The 17,354-nt window shown below is 44.7% G+C and overlaps 1 protein-coding gene across 3 annotated transcripts in view; it reads left to right on the top strand.

The window, feature by feature from the left end:
• Positions 1–9,019: 9,019 nt before the first annotated feature.
• Positions 9,020–17,354, top strand: part of CRTC3 (CREB regulated transcription coactivator 3) — a 95,431-nt gene continuing 87,096 nt past the window's right edge. The window contains exon 1 of one of the 3 annotated variants that reach the window (XM_070358325.1): positions 9,020–9,343. In XM_070358325.1, coding sequence (XP_070214426.1) covers positions 9,212–9,343 — 132 coding nt within the window. In that variant the 5' untranslated portion in view covers positions 9,020–9,211. The remainder of the gene's footprint in view (positions 9,344–17,354) is intronic. The other 2 variants (XM_070358324.1, XM_070358323.1) reach the window with 2 other exon arrangements.

The following is a 17,354-nucleotide window of genomic DNA, read 5'->3' as shown; positions in this document are numbered from 1 at the left end:
GTTCACTCAGACTCACGTCCATCAAGTCGTGATGCCATCCAGCCATCTCATCCTCTGTCGTCCCCTTCTCCTCCTGCCCTCAATCCCTCCCAGCATCAGAGTCTTTTCCAATGAGTCAACTCTTCGCATGAGGTGGCCAAACTACTGGAGTTTCAGCTTTAGCATCAGTCCTTCCAAAGAAATCCCAGGGCTGATCTTCAGAATGGACTGGTTGGACCTCCTTGTAGTCCAAGGGACTCTCAAGAGTCTTCTCCAACACCACAGTTCAAAAGCATCAATTCTTCGGCGCTCAGCCTTCTTCACAGTCCAACTCTCGCATCCATACATGACCACGGGAAAAACCATAGCCTTGACTAAACCGACCTTTGTTGGCAGAGTAATGTCTCTGCTTTTCAATATGCTATCTAGGTTGGTCATAACTTTCCTTCCAAGGAGTAAGCATCTTTTAATTTCATGGCCACAGTCACCATCTGCAGTGATTTTGGAGCCCCCAAAAATAAAGTCTGACACTGTTTCCACTGTTACCCCATCTATTTCCTATGAAGTGATGGGACCAGATGCCATGATCTTCGTTTCCTGAATGTTGAGCTTTAAGCCAACTTTTTCACTCTCCACTTTCACTTTCATCAAGAGGCTTTTTAGTTCCTCTTTACTTTCTGCCATAAGGGTGGTGTCATCTGCACATCTGAGGTTCTTGATATTTCTCCCAGCAATCTTGATTCCAGCTTGTGCTTCTTCCAGCCCAGCGTTTCTCATGATGTACTCTGCATATAAGTTAAATAAGCAGGGTGACAATATACAGCCTTGACGTACTCCTTTTCCTATTTGGAACCAGTCTGTTGTTCCATGTTCAGTTCTAATTGTTGCTTCCTGACCTGTATACAGATTTCTCAAGAGGCAGGTCAGGTAGTCTGGTATTCCCATCTCTTTCAGCATTTTCCAGAGTTTCTTGTGATCCACACAGTCAAAGGCTTTGACATAGTCAATAAAGCCGAAATAGATGTTTTTCTGGAACTCTCTTGCTTTTTCCATGATCTAGCGGATGTTGGCAATTTGATCTCTGGTTCCTCTACCTTTTCTAAAACCAGCTTGAACATCAGGAAGTTCACGGTTCACGTATTGCTGAAGCCTGGCTTGGAGAACTTTGAGCATTACTTTACTAGCGTGTGAGATGAGTGCAATTCTGCGGTAGTTTGAGTATTCTTTGGCATTGCCTTTCTTTGGGATTGGAATGAAAACTGACCTTTTCCAGTCCTGTGGCCACTGCTGAGTTTTCCAAATTTGCTGGCATATTGAGTGCAGCACTTTCACAGCATCATCTTTCAGGATTTGAAATAGCTCAACTGGAATTCCATCACCTCCACTAGCTTTGTAGTGATGCTTTCTAAGGCCCACTTGACTTCACATTCCAGGATGTCTGGCTCTAGGTGAGTGATCACACCATTGTGATTATCTGGGTCGTGAAGATCTTTTTTGTACAGTTCTTCTGTGTATTCTTGCCACCTCTTCTTAATATCTTCTGCTTCTGTTAGGTCCATACCATTTCTGTCCTTTATCGAGCCCATCTTTGCATGATATGTTCCGTTGGTATCTCTAATTTTCTTGAAGAGATCTCTAGTCTTTCCCATTCTGTTGTTTTCCTCTATTTCTTTGCATTGATCGCTGAGGAAGGCTTTCTTATCTCTTTTGCTATTCTTTGGAACTCTGCACTCAGATGCTTATATCTTTCCTTTTCTCTTTCTAACTAACAAGGTTAGAGCTCCCCAAACTTGAAATAACAGAACTACCTGTTGAAAGAGAATATAAAATTAATGTAACTAGAGGCATAAAGGAAGGAATAAAAAGATAAGGAAAGAATAGAACTCAGTGAAGAGTAGTTGTGTGTGCTCAGTTGTGCCTGACTCTTTGCAACCCCATGGACTGTATCCTGCCAGGCTCTTTGTGGGATTATACTGGCAAGAACACTAGAGTGAGTTATCATTTCCTTCTCCAGGGGGTCTTCCCAGCCCAGGGACAGAACCCATGTCTCCTGAATCTCCTGTATTGCAGGCAGATTCTTTACCCTGAGCCACCAGGGAAGCCTTAGTAAAGAGTAGGCATATTTGAAAAAGAACTAAATGGAGTTTGTAGATGGGAAAACAGTTCTTAAGGAAGAAAAAACTCAAAGGATAGGTTAAACGACAGGTTAGACATGACTGGAAAGAGAAGTTAGTAAAGTGGAAGACAGATTTGATGAAATTACGTAGATGTAGCACAAAAATTAAGAGTAGAAAAATATAAAAGGGAGGTAGAAAGACATGAAGAATAGAATGGAAATGCTTAATACGCATCTAATTAATCTTCTACAGGGAAAGAACAAATATGAAGAAGCGGCATTTAAAGAGATTTTAGAAAAATTTTCTAGAACATTTGGAAGACATATAGCAAAGTCTTCCAGTTGTTCCCTGTCATCTAAAAGTAATGGCCCTCAAAGTGAGATCCCAGAGAACAGGCATCAGCATCACCTGAGAATTTGTTGAAAGTGCAAATTCTCCCCACCATCCAAGACATACTAAGGCAGCAACTCAGAGTTTCTGAGCTCTTTGAGCCCCAGAATGTGCTCATCAATCTGTGTTTTATATGACCAGAGGTCAGCAAACTATAGCCAATGGGTCAAATCTGCCCCACTGTCTGCTGTTGTAAATAAAGTTTTATTAGAATACAGTCATGTCCATTTATTTATGTGTGGTCTATGGCTGCTTTCATGATACACTGGCAGAGGTGAGTAGTTATGAGGAGACAGGAACAGATGATCTGCAAAACTCTTTACAGCAAAAAGTTTACCAACCCCTGACTTAGACCAATGATACATCTCAGTGATTGTGGTTCCCAGAGTTTCTCTTCTATTCCTCTTAGACGGATGCTCAAGTGATGGTAGCAATGGTCAACAGACCTGAAGAGCTTCCAAATAAAGCTCCCTGGTAGTCCAGTGGTTAAGAATCTGCCTGCTAATGCAGGGGACATAGGTTCGATCCCTGGTCTGGGAAGATCCCACATGTCTAGGGGCAACTAAGCCTGTGCGCCACAACTCCTGAAGCCTTCCCTCTAGAACCTGTGCTCCACGACAAGAGAAGCCACTGCAATGAGACACTGTGCACCACAGCTAGTGAGTAGCCCCCACTTGCCAACCGCAACTAGAGAAAGCCTGTGCAGTGACAAAGACCCACTGCAGTCATCAATACATTTAAAAATAATTTTTTTAAAGGTCCCAGTTTTAAATTTACTCCTGCAAAAGCAGTCATATCAGTTCTTGGAAACAACTTAGGTGACATTAGCACATAAGAAAATAATTTTGCCATTCTGCAAGTCAGGTCACCTGGGTCTTCATTCTGGGTTCACCATCCTGAAATTCTTAGCGTGTCCAACATATGCAATTTCTCCTTGCCTGTGCCTTTACTTTTAACTTTTTTTTTTTAACCCTCCCAGAACTTCAACATATAACTTTTAATTTTTGTCCAGTTAGGGGCTTTCCGGTAGGCGGCCTAGTCATGACTTCCACCCCATGGACCAATAGTAATCAGCACAGCAGAACATAAAAAGCTGAAACCAAAGTACCTGCGAAGCAGGGGAAAGGGGAAAATCTAATGAGAAGCAAGATGATTTACATCAAAGAACTTCAGAAAGAGGGCCGAAGCACCTGAAGAAGGAAGGGATGGAGTTAAAAATACAAATATTGGTCAAAAATGTGTACAAGGTGCAGTTAGACACCCAGATCCTTTCCACTGTGGCTGTAGACGAGAGGTTAACTGGGGAAGTAGAGGCAGAGATGTTTTGGACTTAGGGAGAGGCAAATACAAAGCTTCCAGTGAGGTGTTTTTTGAAAACAGAGAGGTTAAGCGCAAGGCAACACGTCAAATAGTGGGACTCTTAGCAGTTTTTTTCCCCACGTGACTCTCAGAGAGCCAGCAGCTTATTTATACTTCTGGTTAGTCAACTGGAAGATTCTTTAGGCAGGAGAAATTGACCTGCCCAAGAGAAAAAACAAATTTTAGAGTCTCTCCTGTGGTACAGATGAATCTATTTCCAGGGCAGGAACAGAGATGAAGATGTAGCATGTGGACACAGGTAGGGAAACGGAGGGTGGGGCGAACTGGGAGGTTAGAATTGACATATATACACGACCTGTGTAACACGCCGGCTGGGAGGAACTGACGAGAACGCATAAGGAGCTCAGCCCGGTGCTCTGTGATGACCTAGGGGGGTGAGATGCAGGGGTGCAGGAGAGAGGTCTAAGAGGGAGGGGATGTATGTATACACATGGCAGATGCACTTCATTGTACAGCAGAAACTAACGCAACATTGTGAAGCAATTATATTCCAATAAAGAAAGCAAAACACACCCCAAATCCTAAGGATATTGTTACTCGGAGGACATGCATTGAAAATTCTGGGTCTCTGTTCCAGTGAGCTCTTTAGTCAGGAAACCTCACAGGTGCACAGAGCTTCCAGTCAGTTCTTTAAAAACAACTGATATTTGTACTCCCTTATTTTTTCCTGATTCTACTAGTAATGCACACTTATCTCTAAAACTGTATATAATTTAGAAATGTGTAAAGTGGAAGATAATTTTCCCAGTAGTCCCTACTCCTCAAAGACAAATGTTATTAACCGTATCTTGATATACTTACAAATTTTTTTCTATTTAAATGTAACAGGTCCTGGCTTGATTCCTGTAATAAGGCCAAAATAAGTGGGTTTGAGACAAAATCAATACTTCTCTCTCAGCCACCTTATAGCCTAGAAGCAGTTTAGAGCTGATACCGTGGTTCCCCAGGGCTGGGAACCCAGGGGCCATCGCTGCTATTGTTCTGTCATTCTCAACACAGTTTTTATCTAATGGTCTACAAAGAGGGAAAAGGTCTTTCTCCTTTTCATTTAAGGGCATGATCCCAAAGTTGCCTGTATTTCTTCTGCTAACATCTGTGGGGTGAAACATGACCAGATCTATTCACAAGGGCAAGTGGGAAATGTAGTCTTAAGTTGATTTTAGCTGGGCAATGAAGCATCCAGTTAAAGTTCAGAATTTCTTTTAATGAAGGAAGAAGGGGAGAATGAATGTTGAGAGAACAGCTAGCAATTTCTGCTACAGAATATATAAAAATATTAATTTAAATCATTTTAATTTCCACAAACAAGATATCTATACATATTTAGTGTTTCTGTCTTAATTATGAATGGAGTCAAGGATTACCAGAGGCGTGAGGGAAGCCTCTAGATGGAGACCAAAATGAACAAACTAAAAATTGAACTCAGACAAAACAGAGACTGACAATACAAGGAGTAGAAGAAAATATAAAAAGAGGAATAACCTCTAATTAATAGCACACCCTTGAAATGAGTATAGGATGCTATTTTAAAAAGGAGCAGTCAGAAATCAGGAAAGAGCATTCAGAAATTAAAAATACAATCACAGAAATAAAAGTTCAACAGAAAGGAAAGACAAAATTGAAAGAAAGAGCTGAAAAAATTTATTAGGAAATAGAATAACAACAGCAAAAGACAAAAAAATAGAAAATAGGAGAGAAAAGATGAGAAAATTAGAAGAGCAATGTAGGCGATCCATTAACTGATCAAGTAGAATCTCCATGAAAGAAAGAAAAAAGAATATTGTCAAAAAGATAAGACAATTTCCCAGAACTAAAGGATATGAGTATTCAGTTTCCATATACATATCTAATGCCAGTGTGGTGAACAAAAATAAAGCCTCCCACCAAAGGACATTATCATAAAATATCAGAATACTAAGCCTTCAGAGAATGGGAGTGTGTGTGAAAATAAACAAACAATAATAGCCCTCAAAAAGCAGGTCACCTACAAAGGAAAGGTGAGTGTGAGTGGAATGTGAGTGGACTTCCCAATGGCAATACTGGAAGTGAGAGAACAGTGAAGCAATGCATTCAAAGAAGTAAATGTGAAGGATTTCTGATGAAGAAGACTATTCTTAGCCCAAATATCAGTCAAGTCTGAGGGAAAAATAAAAACATCTGCACACACACAAAGCCTGGAGGATTTTATTTTTATGTATTCTTTCCCAGGAAACTATTGGAGAATGTCCTCCGCTAACATGAATTAGTACATGAAGCAGGAGGACAACTTGAGATGCAGGAGGCAGAAGTCAGAAGACGGGAGATGAAGGGAACTCTCAGGACGATGGAGGAGAGCCAGCAGATAGCAGGTGAGGAAAGCAAGAGTCCAGGATGGAGCAGGTAGGCAAAATGGTCTGCAAGACAAGTTCCCTCCCAAACTGACCATTCATAGGTTCAGTAATGTCTTTCACAGTTCAGGGAACTTTAGAAAGAAGACCAGAGGGACCAGAAGACGGGAGAGACAGAGCTAAAATCCAAATACTATAAATCAGACTTTGGGAAAGGATTTCTAATGAGTTGAGAGAAATCTAAGCAAATAAAAAGAGAAATCTAAGCAAATAAAAAGTTTTTAACTAAAAAATAATGTAAAAATGGAACTATTGTGTATTGTGTAAACACTTAATATTGACTTAACAAAAATTATCATATATTAATAACTACATTGAAAGAATGGGAGCAGGGAAAATCATATTTGTGTTGGGGGCACAAAAGAGCCAAAGCATTCTTCCCCATAGTAGAAAATGAATAGTTAACATCTAAAACTGAAAAAATAATCACAAAACAGCAGGAAAAACTTATTTACCGTGGGAACTGGGACTTACTTGGGAAAATTGTGTGCCTTGTAAAGCTATTGTTAAAAAATTCACACGTATTTATTTGATTAAAACATTAAATGGAAAGTGATTAGATTAACCATAATAAGAATAGAAGTAGAATGACTATTTTCCAAATTAGATAAGGGAAAAATGGAAATAAAAAAGAGTCATTCAGGGTTTCCCTGGTGATCCAGTGGTTATGAATCCACATGTCAATGCAGGGAACACTGGTTAGATCCCTGATCTGGGAAGATTTCACAGGCCTCGGGGCAACTAAGCCCTTGCTCCGCAACTACTGGGCTCCCACGCCTAGAGGCCAAGTTCCACAACAAGAAAAGCCAGTGCCATGAGAAGCCCGCACACAGCAACAAAGACTGTAAATAAAAACGGAAGTTAAAACAACAACAGCAACAGTCATTCAGTGCAACAGAACCCAGACATGATAGATCCCTGCATTGGTGAATTGGTGGATGAAAATAGAGGATTTAGCTCAACACCCATTCCAGTGTCCTACGGCGCCTTCCTATATCTCAGAAGCTGAAAGGCTATAACTACATTGCCTAAATGTTATTGCGGCTAGGATTCTGGATGCAGTTTTGGCACTTCCAGTCCAATTTTGTTTATTAGATTTGTGAGATGGAAGCAAAGCTGAGCCTTTATATGTGCTGTCTCTATTGGTGAGTACTGTTGTATTTTTCTATGGTGGCTTCAGGATCCAGGAGGTGGCCAGTGTAGTGACAACCTTCCAATTCAGTAGGTGGCTTCCAGATTTTAGAAGAAGCTGTGGCTTTTTTGTTGGCCTGGGTCTGTAGCATGTGTCTCCAGGTCACTTCTGAACTTTCAACCCAGAGTCTGTTTCCTCAGCCGTTCACACAAGTCCTTAAGCCATTTTATACCCTATAGTAAACTCTTCTGTACTTTACCTAGGATGAATTCTGTTCTTTGAAACTGAAACCAGACAATGTAACAAGAAAGCAGAAAATATAAAGTAAAAGCATGATAAACAGTACAAAATAAGACAGAAGAAATAAATCCAATTATAATGAGTGAATCAAACTAGCCTCTAGCTAATAGAGATACATTCTCATAAAATTTTCTAAAAAACAATCTATGAGACACATGAAAAGTAGAGTGAAATACTACACAGGAATTAAAAGAATCAACACAAACGAATTTCAAAAGCAATGGTAAATGAAAAAAAGCTGTCAAAGTTTATTTAGCATGATGTCGCTTTTTTTGTAAAATTAAAAAAATAAAATTTGGTATTCCATATGCAGTTGGTGGATCCATATGTCGTATATAATAAAAATGTAAAAACATTAATGCGAATGACACGAACCAACTTGAGCCCAGTGACCACCTCTAGGGAGGAGGGATAAAGAATAAGGGTGGGGTTTTAGTTCTGCCTGATTTTCTATTTCTTTAATAAATACCAAGTAAATGAAGCAAAATGTTTTGATACATTTAACTTTGATAGGGGAGGGCGTGGGTGGCGCTAACATTTTCTGCAATCTTCTGCGTGTCCCTGATAGTCGCTGCCGCTGCTGCTGCATAGATACCAGTTTACAAAAGGCAGAGACACACTCTGAGAGGCGTCCAGGACTCTTTACACACATCAACATCTCTACGGAGAGGAACTTCGGGGGCTGCAGCAGAGGGAGAAAACCAATGAGGCTGACAGACTAGGCTGGAGCTGGAGTCCGAGAGAGGCCACGGGCGCTCATAAAGAGCCTGGAAAAGGGGCCGGGGCTGAGGAGCGAAGAGGGGGACCCCCGGGCGGGGGGGGGACGGTGTCTCAAGTTCGTGCAAACTCGGGAGATGGTTTTAGAAACTGAGATCCAGATTTAGTAACTGTTTTCTTGGGTGGGCCCGAGCGGACCGTCAGCGACACAGCTCGAGGGAGGAAGCGGGCTGGGAGGCGGAGGACAGGAGGGCAGCTGTTAGGCCCCACAGGGTGGGAACCGAGGGAGAGGATTGCTCAAGCGTAGGTCGCCCGTTTTCGCCCCACTGAAGGAATTCGGCCTGACTGGGGAGGGCGAGCAAGGTGTTCAAACTCTTTGAAAACTGTAACGTCAATCCGAAGGCCAGGCGAGCCCTACCAGGGAGCGCTTCAGTAAAATGGTACCCTAGCTGCTCCCTCACGTCTGGCCCACTCTGCCGCGCGAGCCGGGGGTTTCCTCGCGGGGTCCGCGCGGCGGGTCGCGAGCCGGGCGCGGGACGCCGGGGAAAGCCCTCCGGCGGCGGGCGCGGGGCAGGGTCGGGGCCGGGCGGCGGGCGGGCCGCGCCGAGGGCGGGGCCGGGCGCGCGGGGGCGGACCTCGGCGCGCTCCCGGCCGCTCGCTGGCGGTGGGGCCGCGGCGGCTCCTCTGCCGGGTCGCGCCGGAGGACGGGCTTCGGGCGGCGGCCGGGGCTGGCCTGCGGACGGACGGGTGGGCCGAGGCAGGGCCCGCGCCCGCCGTCTCCTGCCTCCTGCCGGCGCCGGGTCCGCGCCATGGCCGCCTCGCCGGGCTCCGGCAGCGCCAACCCGCGGAAGTTCAGTGAGAAGATCGCGCTGCACACGCAGCGGCAGGCCGAGGAGACGCGGGCCTTCGAGCAGCTCATGACCGACCTCACCCTGTCGCGGGTGAGGGCCCGGGTCGCGCGGGCGGGGGCGGCCGCGGCACGGGGAGAGGTCGCGGGGCCGAGGCGCCGGCGGGGCCGGGCGCGGGGCCCGGGAGCTGGCCGGGAGGAGTCCGGGAGCGGGGCCGGCGCCCCCCCCGCGCGGCCTCGGCGCGGGCCCGCCTTCCGACACCCGCTGACCGTCTGCGGTCGCCGCGGAGGTGGGAGGGTCGCGGGGGCCGGCTGTGCGGGGAGATGGGAAGGGGCCGAGCCCGGGAAGGCGGGCCGCCGGGTTAGGGAGGCCTAAGGGGGAGGGTGACCGGGAGCCCCGGGAGGAAATCACAAACAGCTTGGAGGCGGGAGGTGCGGCTTCTCGCTGCTCCGAACATCCACCGCCCGCGAGTCCTGCGGGACTGCCCGGCGGGGCGGGCCCGGGGCTCCCACCCGCTCCCTCGGGAGAGCTCCGCGCACCCGTGCATCCGGGGACGGTCCCGGCCTGCTTTGGGGTCCGTATGGGTATCAAGCGGTGACTCCTTATCGAGTATGGGGCTTCGCTTCTCTCTCTCAGTGGAGGTGCTGTATCCGTCAGGTTTACCGAGTTCGGCCCCGGTGTATCATACGAACTGGGAAGGTGCACAGCGTTGCGGGTGACCCGAGGAGGGTCCAGGGGAACCTAGTAAGGCGCGGGCCGCGCGACCAACACCCAGCGAGGTTAGGTAACTGTCGAGGGAGGCAGTGGAGGATGGAGAACCAGCAGGAGTGTCCGCGCAGGGCTGCGGGTAAGGAGGGTCAGCGTGAGCGGGGACAGGCCTTGAGGATCCTGAGTGCTGACCTTGAAGGACCATCAGGAGGATGGGGGAGGGTATGCAGGGGCGGGGCCGGGGTGCGGGGCAACCCGGAGGAGAGCTGAGTCGCAGACTGGTGGTCCCTGGCTCCCCGAGCTGCAGACGCGTCCGTTTCTGGCCAGCAGTGTTTGGGTATCTGTTGCCAGAATTGGGAGGGTTTTCGTAGAAATCAAAGTTAAGAGATTTTAAATGTAAAACCGACATTTCTTTACATTTAAAATTGGGAGACCTGATAACACTCCTGATTCCCATGTGACAGCCGCTGGCTGGAGCTGGGTGGTGGCTGCGCACGCCTTCTCTGGCTGGCCACAGTTCACACCACACCCTGTCATGATCCCCCCTCCTGATCCCCCACTGCTGAGCCTAGGTGTCACTTGCCATTTATCATATTTTTGATGTGGTTTTTTTTTTTTTTTAGCGAAGTTAAGGAGAAACAGAAATATTTCTTATGCTTACTTTTCTGTCATCATGAGAAGAAATATATGCAGATAAAAAAGACAGGATTTCAACAATTTTTTTCCCCCTTGTGTCCTGGCTGGCTTCACTCATTTATGACCTGCCTGGCGTCCATTTGCGACCTTGGTTGTGTCCCGGGATGAGCATGTCAAGCCCATCCCATTGAGGAACATGACAGGGTGATGGTTGAGAATTAATGCTGGGGCCTGTGTTGTTTAAATACATAAATTTTATGTGTACAGATACATGCATTCTGTATGTATATCTAGAGTTGATCTGCTTGCTCACCTAATTCATGAATCCTGTTTAAAGTGTCTCAGACAAACGAGGCCGTGAGTAATGTACAGACTCTTTCAAAGGCAGTTAATTTTCACAAGTCCTGTGTTCACTGAAATGAGTCTGATTATGTTACTAAAGATGTTCAAACGTAAACTTGTATGTAAAATTCTTTGCTTTAACTGTGATATAACCATTAGCTAAAACGTAGGTACCAATAAATTCAAAGTTACAAATGCAGTGAGTTCAAATAGAATTAAGTTAATGTGATAAATGCTGTTTTGCTGAACTGAATTGAGGCTTTCAGTGTGAATCTCATGTTAAACCCTATAGTTCAGATTATCTGGAGTTTAGCAAGCTTGACCAACTGTGCCTTATATGATAATTCAATTCAGCCACTACTTTTCTCTGTTCTAAGTACTATAAAATTATGATGTCATTTTGTCCTTCACCTTGTACAGGACATTATTTACATGTTAATTCTGCCTATGTTCATTTCTGCTGTCTACCAATTGCAAGTAAAATCATGAATGCTACTTGGCTCCGCTGTGTTCATAAACACAAAGGCAAATGATAACTGTATTTGCCTAGTAATTTTTGCTTATTTACATTTTTAGGAATAACTTTCATAATGAAATGACAACGCTGAAGTACTTTTCATAGAGAATTCTTTGATTCCCCGAGCATATGTCCAAAACTCCAAGGGTCCAAAGATCTCAGATGGAAAAGAATCTATCCTGTTCAGTAGATTATCGATAACCTGATGGCACATATACTGATTTTCCATCACCAGCCCATGGCAGTCATGCTTATGGATGGAACAGACATTGCTAATCAACCTAGGTACTCTTTCCTTCCTGAATCTGTGCTGGGCTTTGAGTCTTTCTCCTTATAATCAGAGTTGGAGCTAAATCCTGTTTGTTTAGTTGGTGGGATAGATTAGATTATGGAGAATTTTCCACTCTAGCTTTAGGGGTTCAGTCTTATCAGGAAGCAATGGATAATTTTTGAGAAGAGAATGCTAGGAGGATCAGTTCAGTGATGATGATAAAGAGAAGGAAGAAAACGGAGGCAGATAGGCCTGGAAAGAGGCCGTTCCTTTGTTCATTCATTAATTTGTCGGTACTTGAGTGCCCAGTGGGGAGATGTTGGGGTGGAGTGAAAGGTGGGGGGAGGTGAAGATGTGGTGCCTCACTTCAAAGATCTTATTAATTTGTTTAGCAAACACCTTTTGAGTCTCTAGTGTGTGTGTGTGTGTGTGGTCGGGGGAGGGGGCATAGGGTAGGATGGACCCTGGGGATACAGTAGTACAGTGCGTGCGTGTGAAGTCGCTCAGTCAGTCATGTCTGACTCTCTGCAACCCTGTGGACTGTAGCCCTCCAGGCTCCTCTGTCCGTGGAATTCTCCAGGCAAGAATACTGGAGTGGGTTGCCATTTCCTTCTCCAGACAATAGTACGGTAGTGTCTCTTAATAGATTGTAGGGATGCTAAGGAAGACAAAGATTAATGGAGAAGACATTCATTTGATAAGTAAGGGCACATTTTGATGAATATTACGAAAGGGGAACAGCTGGGAGGGTATGGTAGAGAGTCCTCACCTCTTCCAGTGTCATGAAGAATTAATGGGAGTGGGCAAGGGTACTTGCATGTTGAAGGAGGCAGAATGTTTTAGGCATAGGGACAGAGGTGCAGCAAAGGAATGAAGAGGGTAATTTGAGATGAAGCATTCTCGGGGATTTGGGACTTGATCCCAAGGACAATGGAAAGGCATTGAAGGGGTTGAACCAGGAGAGATTTACGTTTTAAAAGAATGACTGTAACTCCCGAATGTAGGATAGATCAGAGGAGGAGGTCACAGGGAAATGGTTTAGAGTCTAGGAGTTGTGATGGTGGCAGTGAAAAGGATGCAGAGAGGTGAACAGGTTGATACTTAGGAGGCAGAAAGGACCAGAATGGTGAATGGACCAGGGAGCCAAGGGGGAGGGAGGACTCAAGAATGATCTCCAGCTTTCAGAGCTGAGCCATTTCAGGGTGTCCTCTGTTGAGAGGGGCTTCCCTGGTGGCTAAGGTGGTAAAGAGTTTGCATGCAATGCAGGAGACCTGGGTTCGATCCCTGGGTCAGGAAGATCCCCCTGGAGAAGGGAATATCTACCCACTCCATTATCCTTGCCTGGAGAATTCCATGGACTGAGGAGCCTGGCAGGCTACAGTCTTTGAAGTCACAAAGAGTCGGACCAACTGAGCAACTAGCACTTTCACTTCACTTCTGTTAAGAGAGGGAGTGCTGGCAGGAGCAAGTTGGGAGCAGACTCGGTGTCAGGATGACTGAAGAGTAGACAGAGAGGTAGGAAAAAAGCCAGGAGGATTACGGTTCAGAGAAGGGAAGGTGGACCAGCCGAGCCCGGTGCTGCTGGCTAGTCTGATGTGATAAAGACCCAGCCTCTGGTCTAGTCATTTGGAGGTTGTTGGTGACCTTGCTGAGAGCCACCACATCCACAGCATACTGGGTAGAAGGGAGCTTGCGAGGCATTGAGGGCTTGAATCAAGGAAGCAGGGAAAGGGTTGGGAACCTGTTTAAGAAGTCTGGCTTTGAAGGACAACTGGTAGTGTTGAGAAGCCACAGGATAAATGCCACATCAACCTGGAATGTTAATTTTGCTTGACTATTTGGGAGGAACTATCACTTTCTTGGGCTTCCCAAGTGGTGCATGGTAAAGAGTCTGCCTGCCAGTGCAGGAGATGCAAGTGATGTGGGCTTAGGCCCTGGCTCAGGAAGATCCCCTGGAGTAGGAAGTGGCAACCTGCTTTAGTATTCTTGCCTGGAAAATTCCATGGTCAGAGGAGACTGGTGGGCTGCAGTCCTTGGGGTCGCAGAAAGTCAGACATGACTGGGCATGCATGCACATCACTTTTGTATTAAAACAGGCAATAGATATGGTATAGTGAGGCCTCTGGAAGAGGAACAGAGAGAGGGGAGGATAAAAATTAGATGTGGTTTGACTATGGAGTGTTATCGCTTTGCCAGGCATTGTGCTGATCACTTTCCATTCATTGTCTCATGTAGTTCTCACAGTAACCCTATGGATTGTGGGTCTACAGTGTTCCTCATTTTGTGGAAGCTTGCATGGCCAGTTCTAGGGTTTGATTATGGTTGTCACACTGAATATCTATATGCTCAACTGCTTTTCTCCCCCACTGAGATATCCAGGGGTACTAGCGGCATTTGCTGAAAACAGTTCTCCACTGAACTGCTGTGACACTGGTCAAAAGTCAATTGGCCATATATGTGTGGGTCTGTTTTTGGACTCTCTCCTGTTTCTGTTGATCTGTTCATCTTTCTTTTGAACAGTAGCACACTGTCTGGATTATGATAGCTTTATAATCACTCTCAAAATGAGGTAACTTAAGGCTTCTGTCTTTACTGTTCTTAAAAATTGCTTTGGCTACTCTAGCTCATTCACTTATCCATAAATTTTAGAATTGTCATGTCAGTTTCTGTGAAGAGGCCTGCTGGGATTTTTGAGGGGAATTGTGTTGACTCTTGATAAGACTTTTTCAAAAAGGAATTGGTGAGACTTAGATCTCATTTTTATAGACATTAGAGGAAATTCCACTAAAGTATGAGACAAAAAAAAAAAAAAAAAGATAACCAACCTCAACTGTACAGCACAGGAACTCTGTTCAATATTCTGTAATATCCTAAATGGGAAGAGAATTTGAAAAAGAATATATATATATTTATAAATCAATCACATTGCTGTACATCTGAATCAAGCACAACATTGTAAATCAACTATAGTCCAATATAAAATAAAAATTTTTTAGACTTTTTAAAAAATTGAAAAAAAAAAGTGTTATGCCTATAGGCTAAAAGTTGCTAACTCAAGGTACCAGGTGAGGTAAAAAAATGAATGGAGGGATCAGGAAGGAGGTGGTAAATGGTCACTGATCTCAGGCCATAGGGAGGATAACAGGGTACAGTGAGGACTTGGGGAAACCAGAGAACCCAAGCCCTGTCTAAACTTCATGCCACATCTCACAGCTCCATGCCTTGTTGCCATGCAAGAATATGGGTTCAGTGTTTGTCAGATCTTTCAATCAAGAGAAGATGGAAATCCAGATTTTTGTGCCTTCTTGCAATGTTTTAAAATTTAAAACAAGTGGGTCAGTACCATGTGGGTCGAACAGAATTCTGTAGGCTAACCATGGCCTATAGCCTGATGGTCCAAGACCTCTGTCTCAGGCCACTCATTCTTTGGTCCTCATTTTCCTTGTCAGTAAGCATGATGGTATTGGAGACCATCGCTGAGGTTCTTTCTAGCTCGCTCGTTCTCAATTTCAAAAGAGGAGGGCATCAGAATTACTCAGTAGTTTAGGAGATAGCTGAAGATATCAGCACTAATGGTGTTTTGAGCAGTTGTCCCAGACCCTTACACACCACTGTCACATCTGTTCTCTGACTTTAATCCTTCCATCATCTTTGTGAAGTAGGCAGTAAAGTGATTTGTGCAACCACATGGGAATGCCAGATTACGAAGTCAGGTCTTCCCATTCCAAATCCAGCGCTCTTTTTTACTGTGGTACAACCAGCCCTCTCTGAAAACTCTAGAAATGGGCATTTTGGTAGAGCCAGCAGATACGGGAGATGTGGGGAGGGCCTCCAGTTCAGCTGAAGGCAGATCTCTAGCTAGATCCAGAACTCAGCTTGGTTGAAGTGTCAAAGCTTTTGGGTAAGAGTTTAAACCTTTGTGAGAACTCCCTGAAGGCAGAGACTTTGGCACATGTTCATCTTAGTAAGCTGGTGCCTGGCACTGTACCCAACACACAGTTTACCATTTTTATGTAAGTGAGTAAGTGGATGGGTTGATGGAAGAAGGAATCAAAAGCTTTAGATCAAGGGGGCTGAGAATTTTGTCTAGAGAATCTCAAGGACAGAGAGTCAAATGTTTCCGGTTGAGAATGTTAAAATCAAAAGCTGAGACTTTATACTGATAACTTAGCTGATAGATGGGAAAAGCTTACCATGGCCTCCCACTAGTATTTAACTCTCAGATCTGGGTTTTGATTAATAGATTATTACCGTTTCCCTGTGCCATGTTTATGAAAAATCAAGCACTGTGGGTATAAGGAAGCTAAAGCTGCCAAAGGGTTTTATATGATATGCCTTTATAACCTCCAGACAGATACAAGCCCTTATCTTTGGAGATACCTATTGAAATATGGAATGCTAGGCTGTCTGGCTTTCAGTGGAGTGTAATGGGTGAAGATGGAGATAAAGATGAATCAAGGTTGGATGTAAGCTGATCATTGTTGGAACTGGAAGATGAAGAGATGGGGTTTCATTATACTCATCTCTATTTTGTATGTATTTGAAAGTTTTCATAATAAATGTAAAAACAAAAAACCAGAGCACACCATAGGCTCAGCGGAGCTTTTGGTTGCTTTTCCCTGAGCTTGTGAATAGTGTGATCACTGAGGAAGAAATGGATCAAAGGAGAGGAACACAGCAGAAAGAAGAATGTGGGTTTTGAGTTTGCCATAGCTCAGGCCCCTCCACGGTGCGACCTTGGGCAGGTCTCTGACCTTCCCTAAGTCTGGGTTTCCAGGGCTATAAAAGCAGGAGCACTTGGTCTCCCTTGGTGGTTGTTGAGAGGGTGAGGGATAAAGTGGGCATAGCATCTGAGGACAGCATCTGGCTCATCTTCGGGGCTCATAGCTGGCACTTTTTATGATTATTAGGCAAAGACAGAGTAACGAAAGGGCACAACTCTGCCTCAGGGTTCCCAGCTACCCCCTTCTTCCCTACATGAATTACAAGTGCCAAGGGTTATATAACCACAGAGGTAATTTATTGTTTTAAAAACAGAACTCTCAAAGATCAAACTGGACCACTCTGGGATTTACAAGGACCGTAACCAGTTTACTGCCTTTTGAAAAATGAAGCAAGAAAGAACTTACAGAAGAAAAGCATATTAAAACAGTGGGACACCTTGTTATACCTGTTGAATTGGTCTCCTTCTTTCCCCTAATTAAGGATAATATCCCGTGTTAGTGAGTTTTTGGCCCAACAGTTTCCTCACATATACATTGGTATACCCTCTGGGAAAACATTTTGGCAGTGTGTATTGAGAGCCATCTAAAAGCCCAAACCCAAGACTTAGCAATCACTCTTTGAAATGTATTCTAAGTCAGTAATGCTGAAGAAGAAATGTTATGTAGCCATTTAAAATGCTTATATAATATCATAGAAAAAAGAATTGTGATGTAAGCTTGCAGACTTGTGCCTATATTGTGATCACCACTGTGCAGTTGTTTTTTTTTTAAATTTTGGCTGTGCTGGGTCTTTGCTGGGGCATGCAGGCTTTTTCTAGTTATAGCGTGGGCTCAGTTGCCCTGCAGTATGTGGGATCTTAGTTTCCCAACCAGAGATCGAACCCACGTCCCCTGCACTGGAAGGAG

Source organism: Bos mutus, chromosome 21 (genome assembly GCF_027580195.1).
Source record: "Bos mutus isolate GX-2022 chromosome 21, NWIPB_WYAK_1.1, whole genome shotgun sequence".
In the NCBI taxonomy this organism is placed as follows: Eukaryota; Metazoa; Chordata; class Mammalia; order Artiodactyla; family Bovidae; genus Bos; species Bos mutus.
This window is presented reverse-complemented; position numbering and strand designations above follow the sequence as displayed.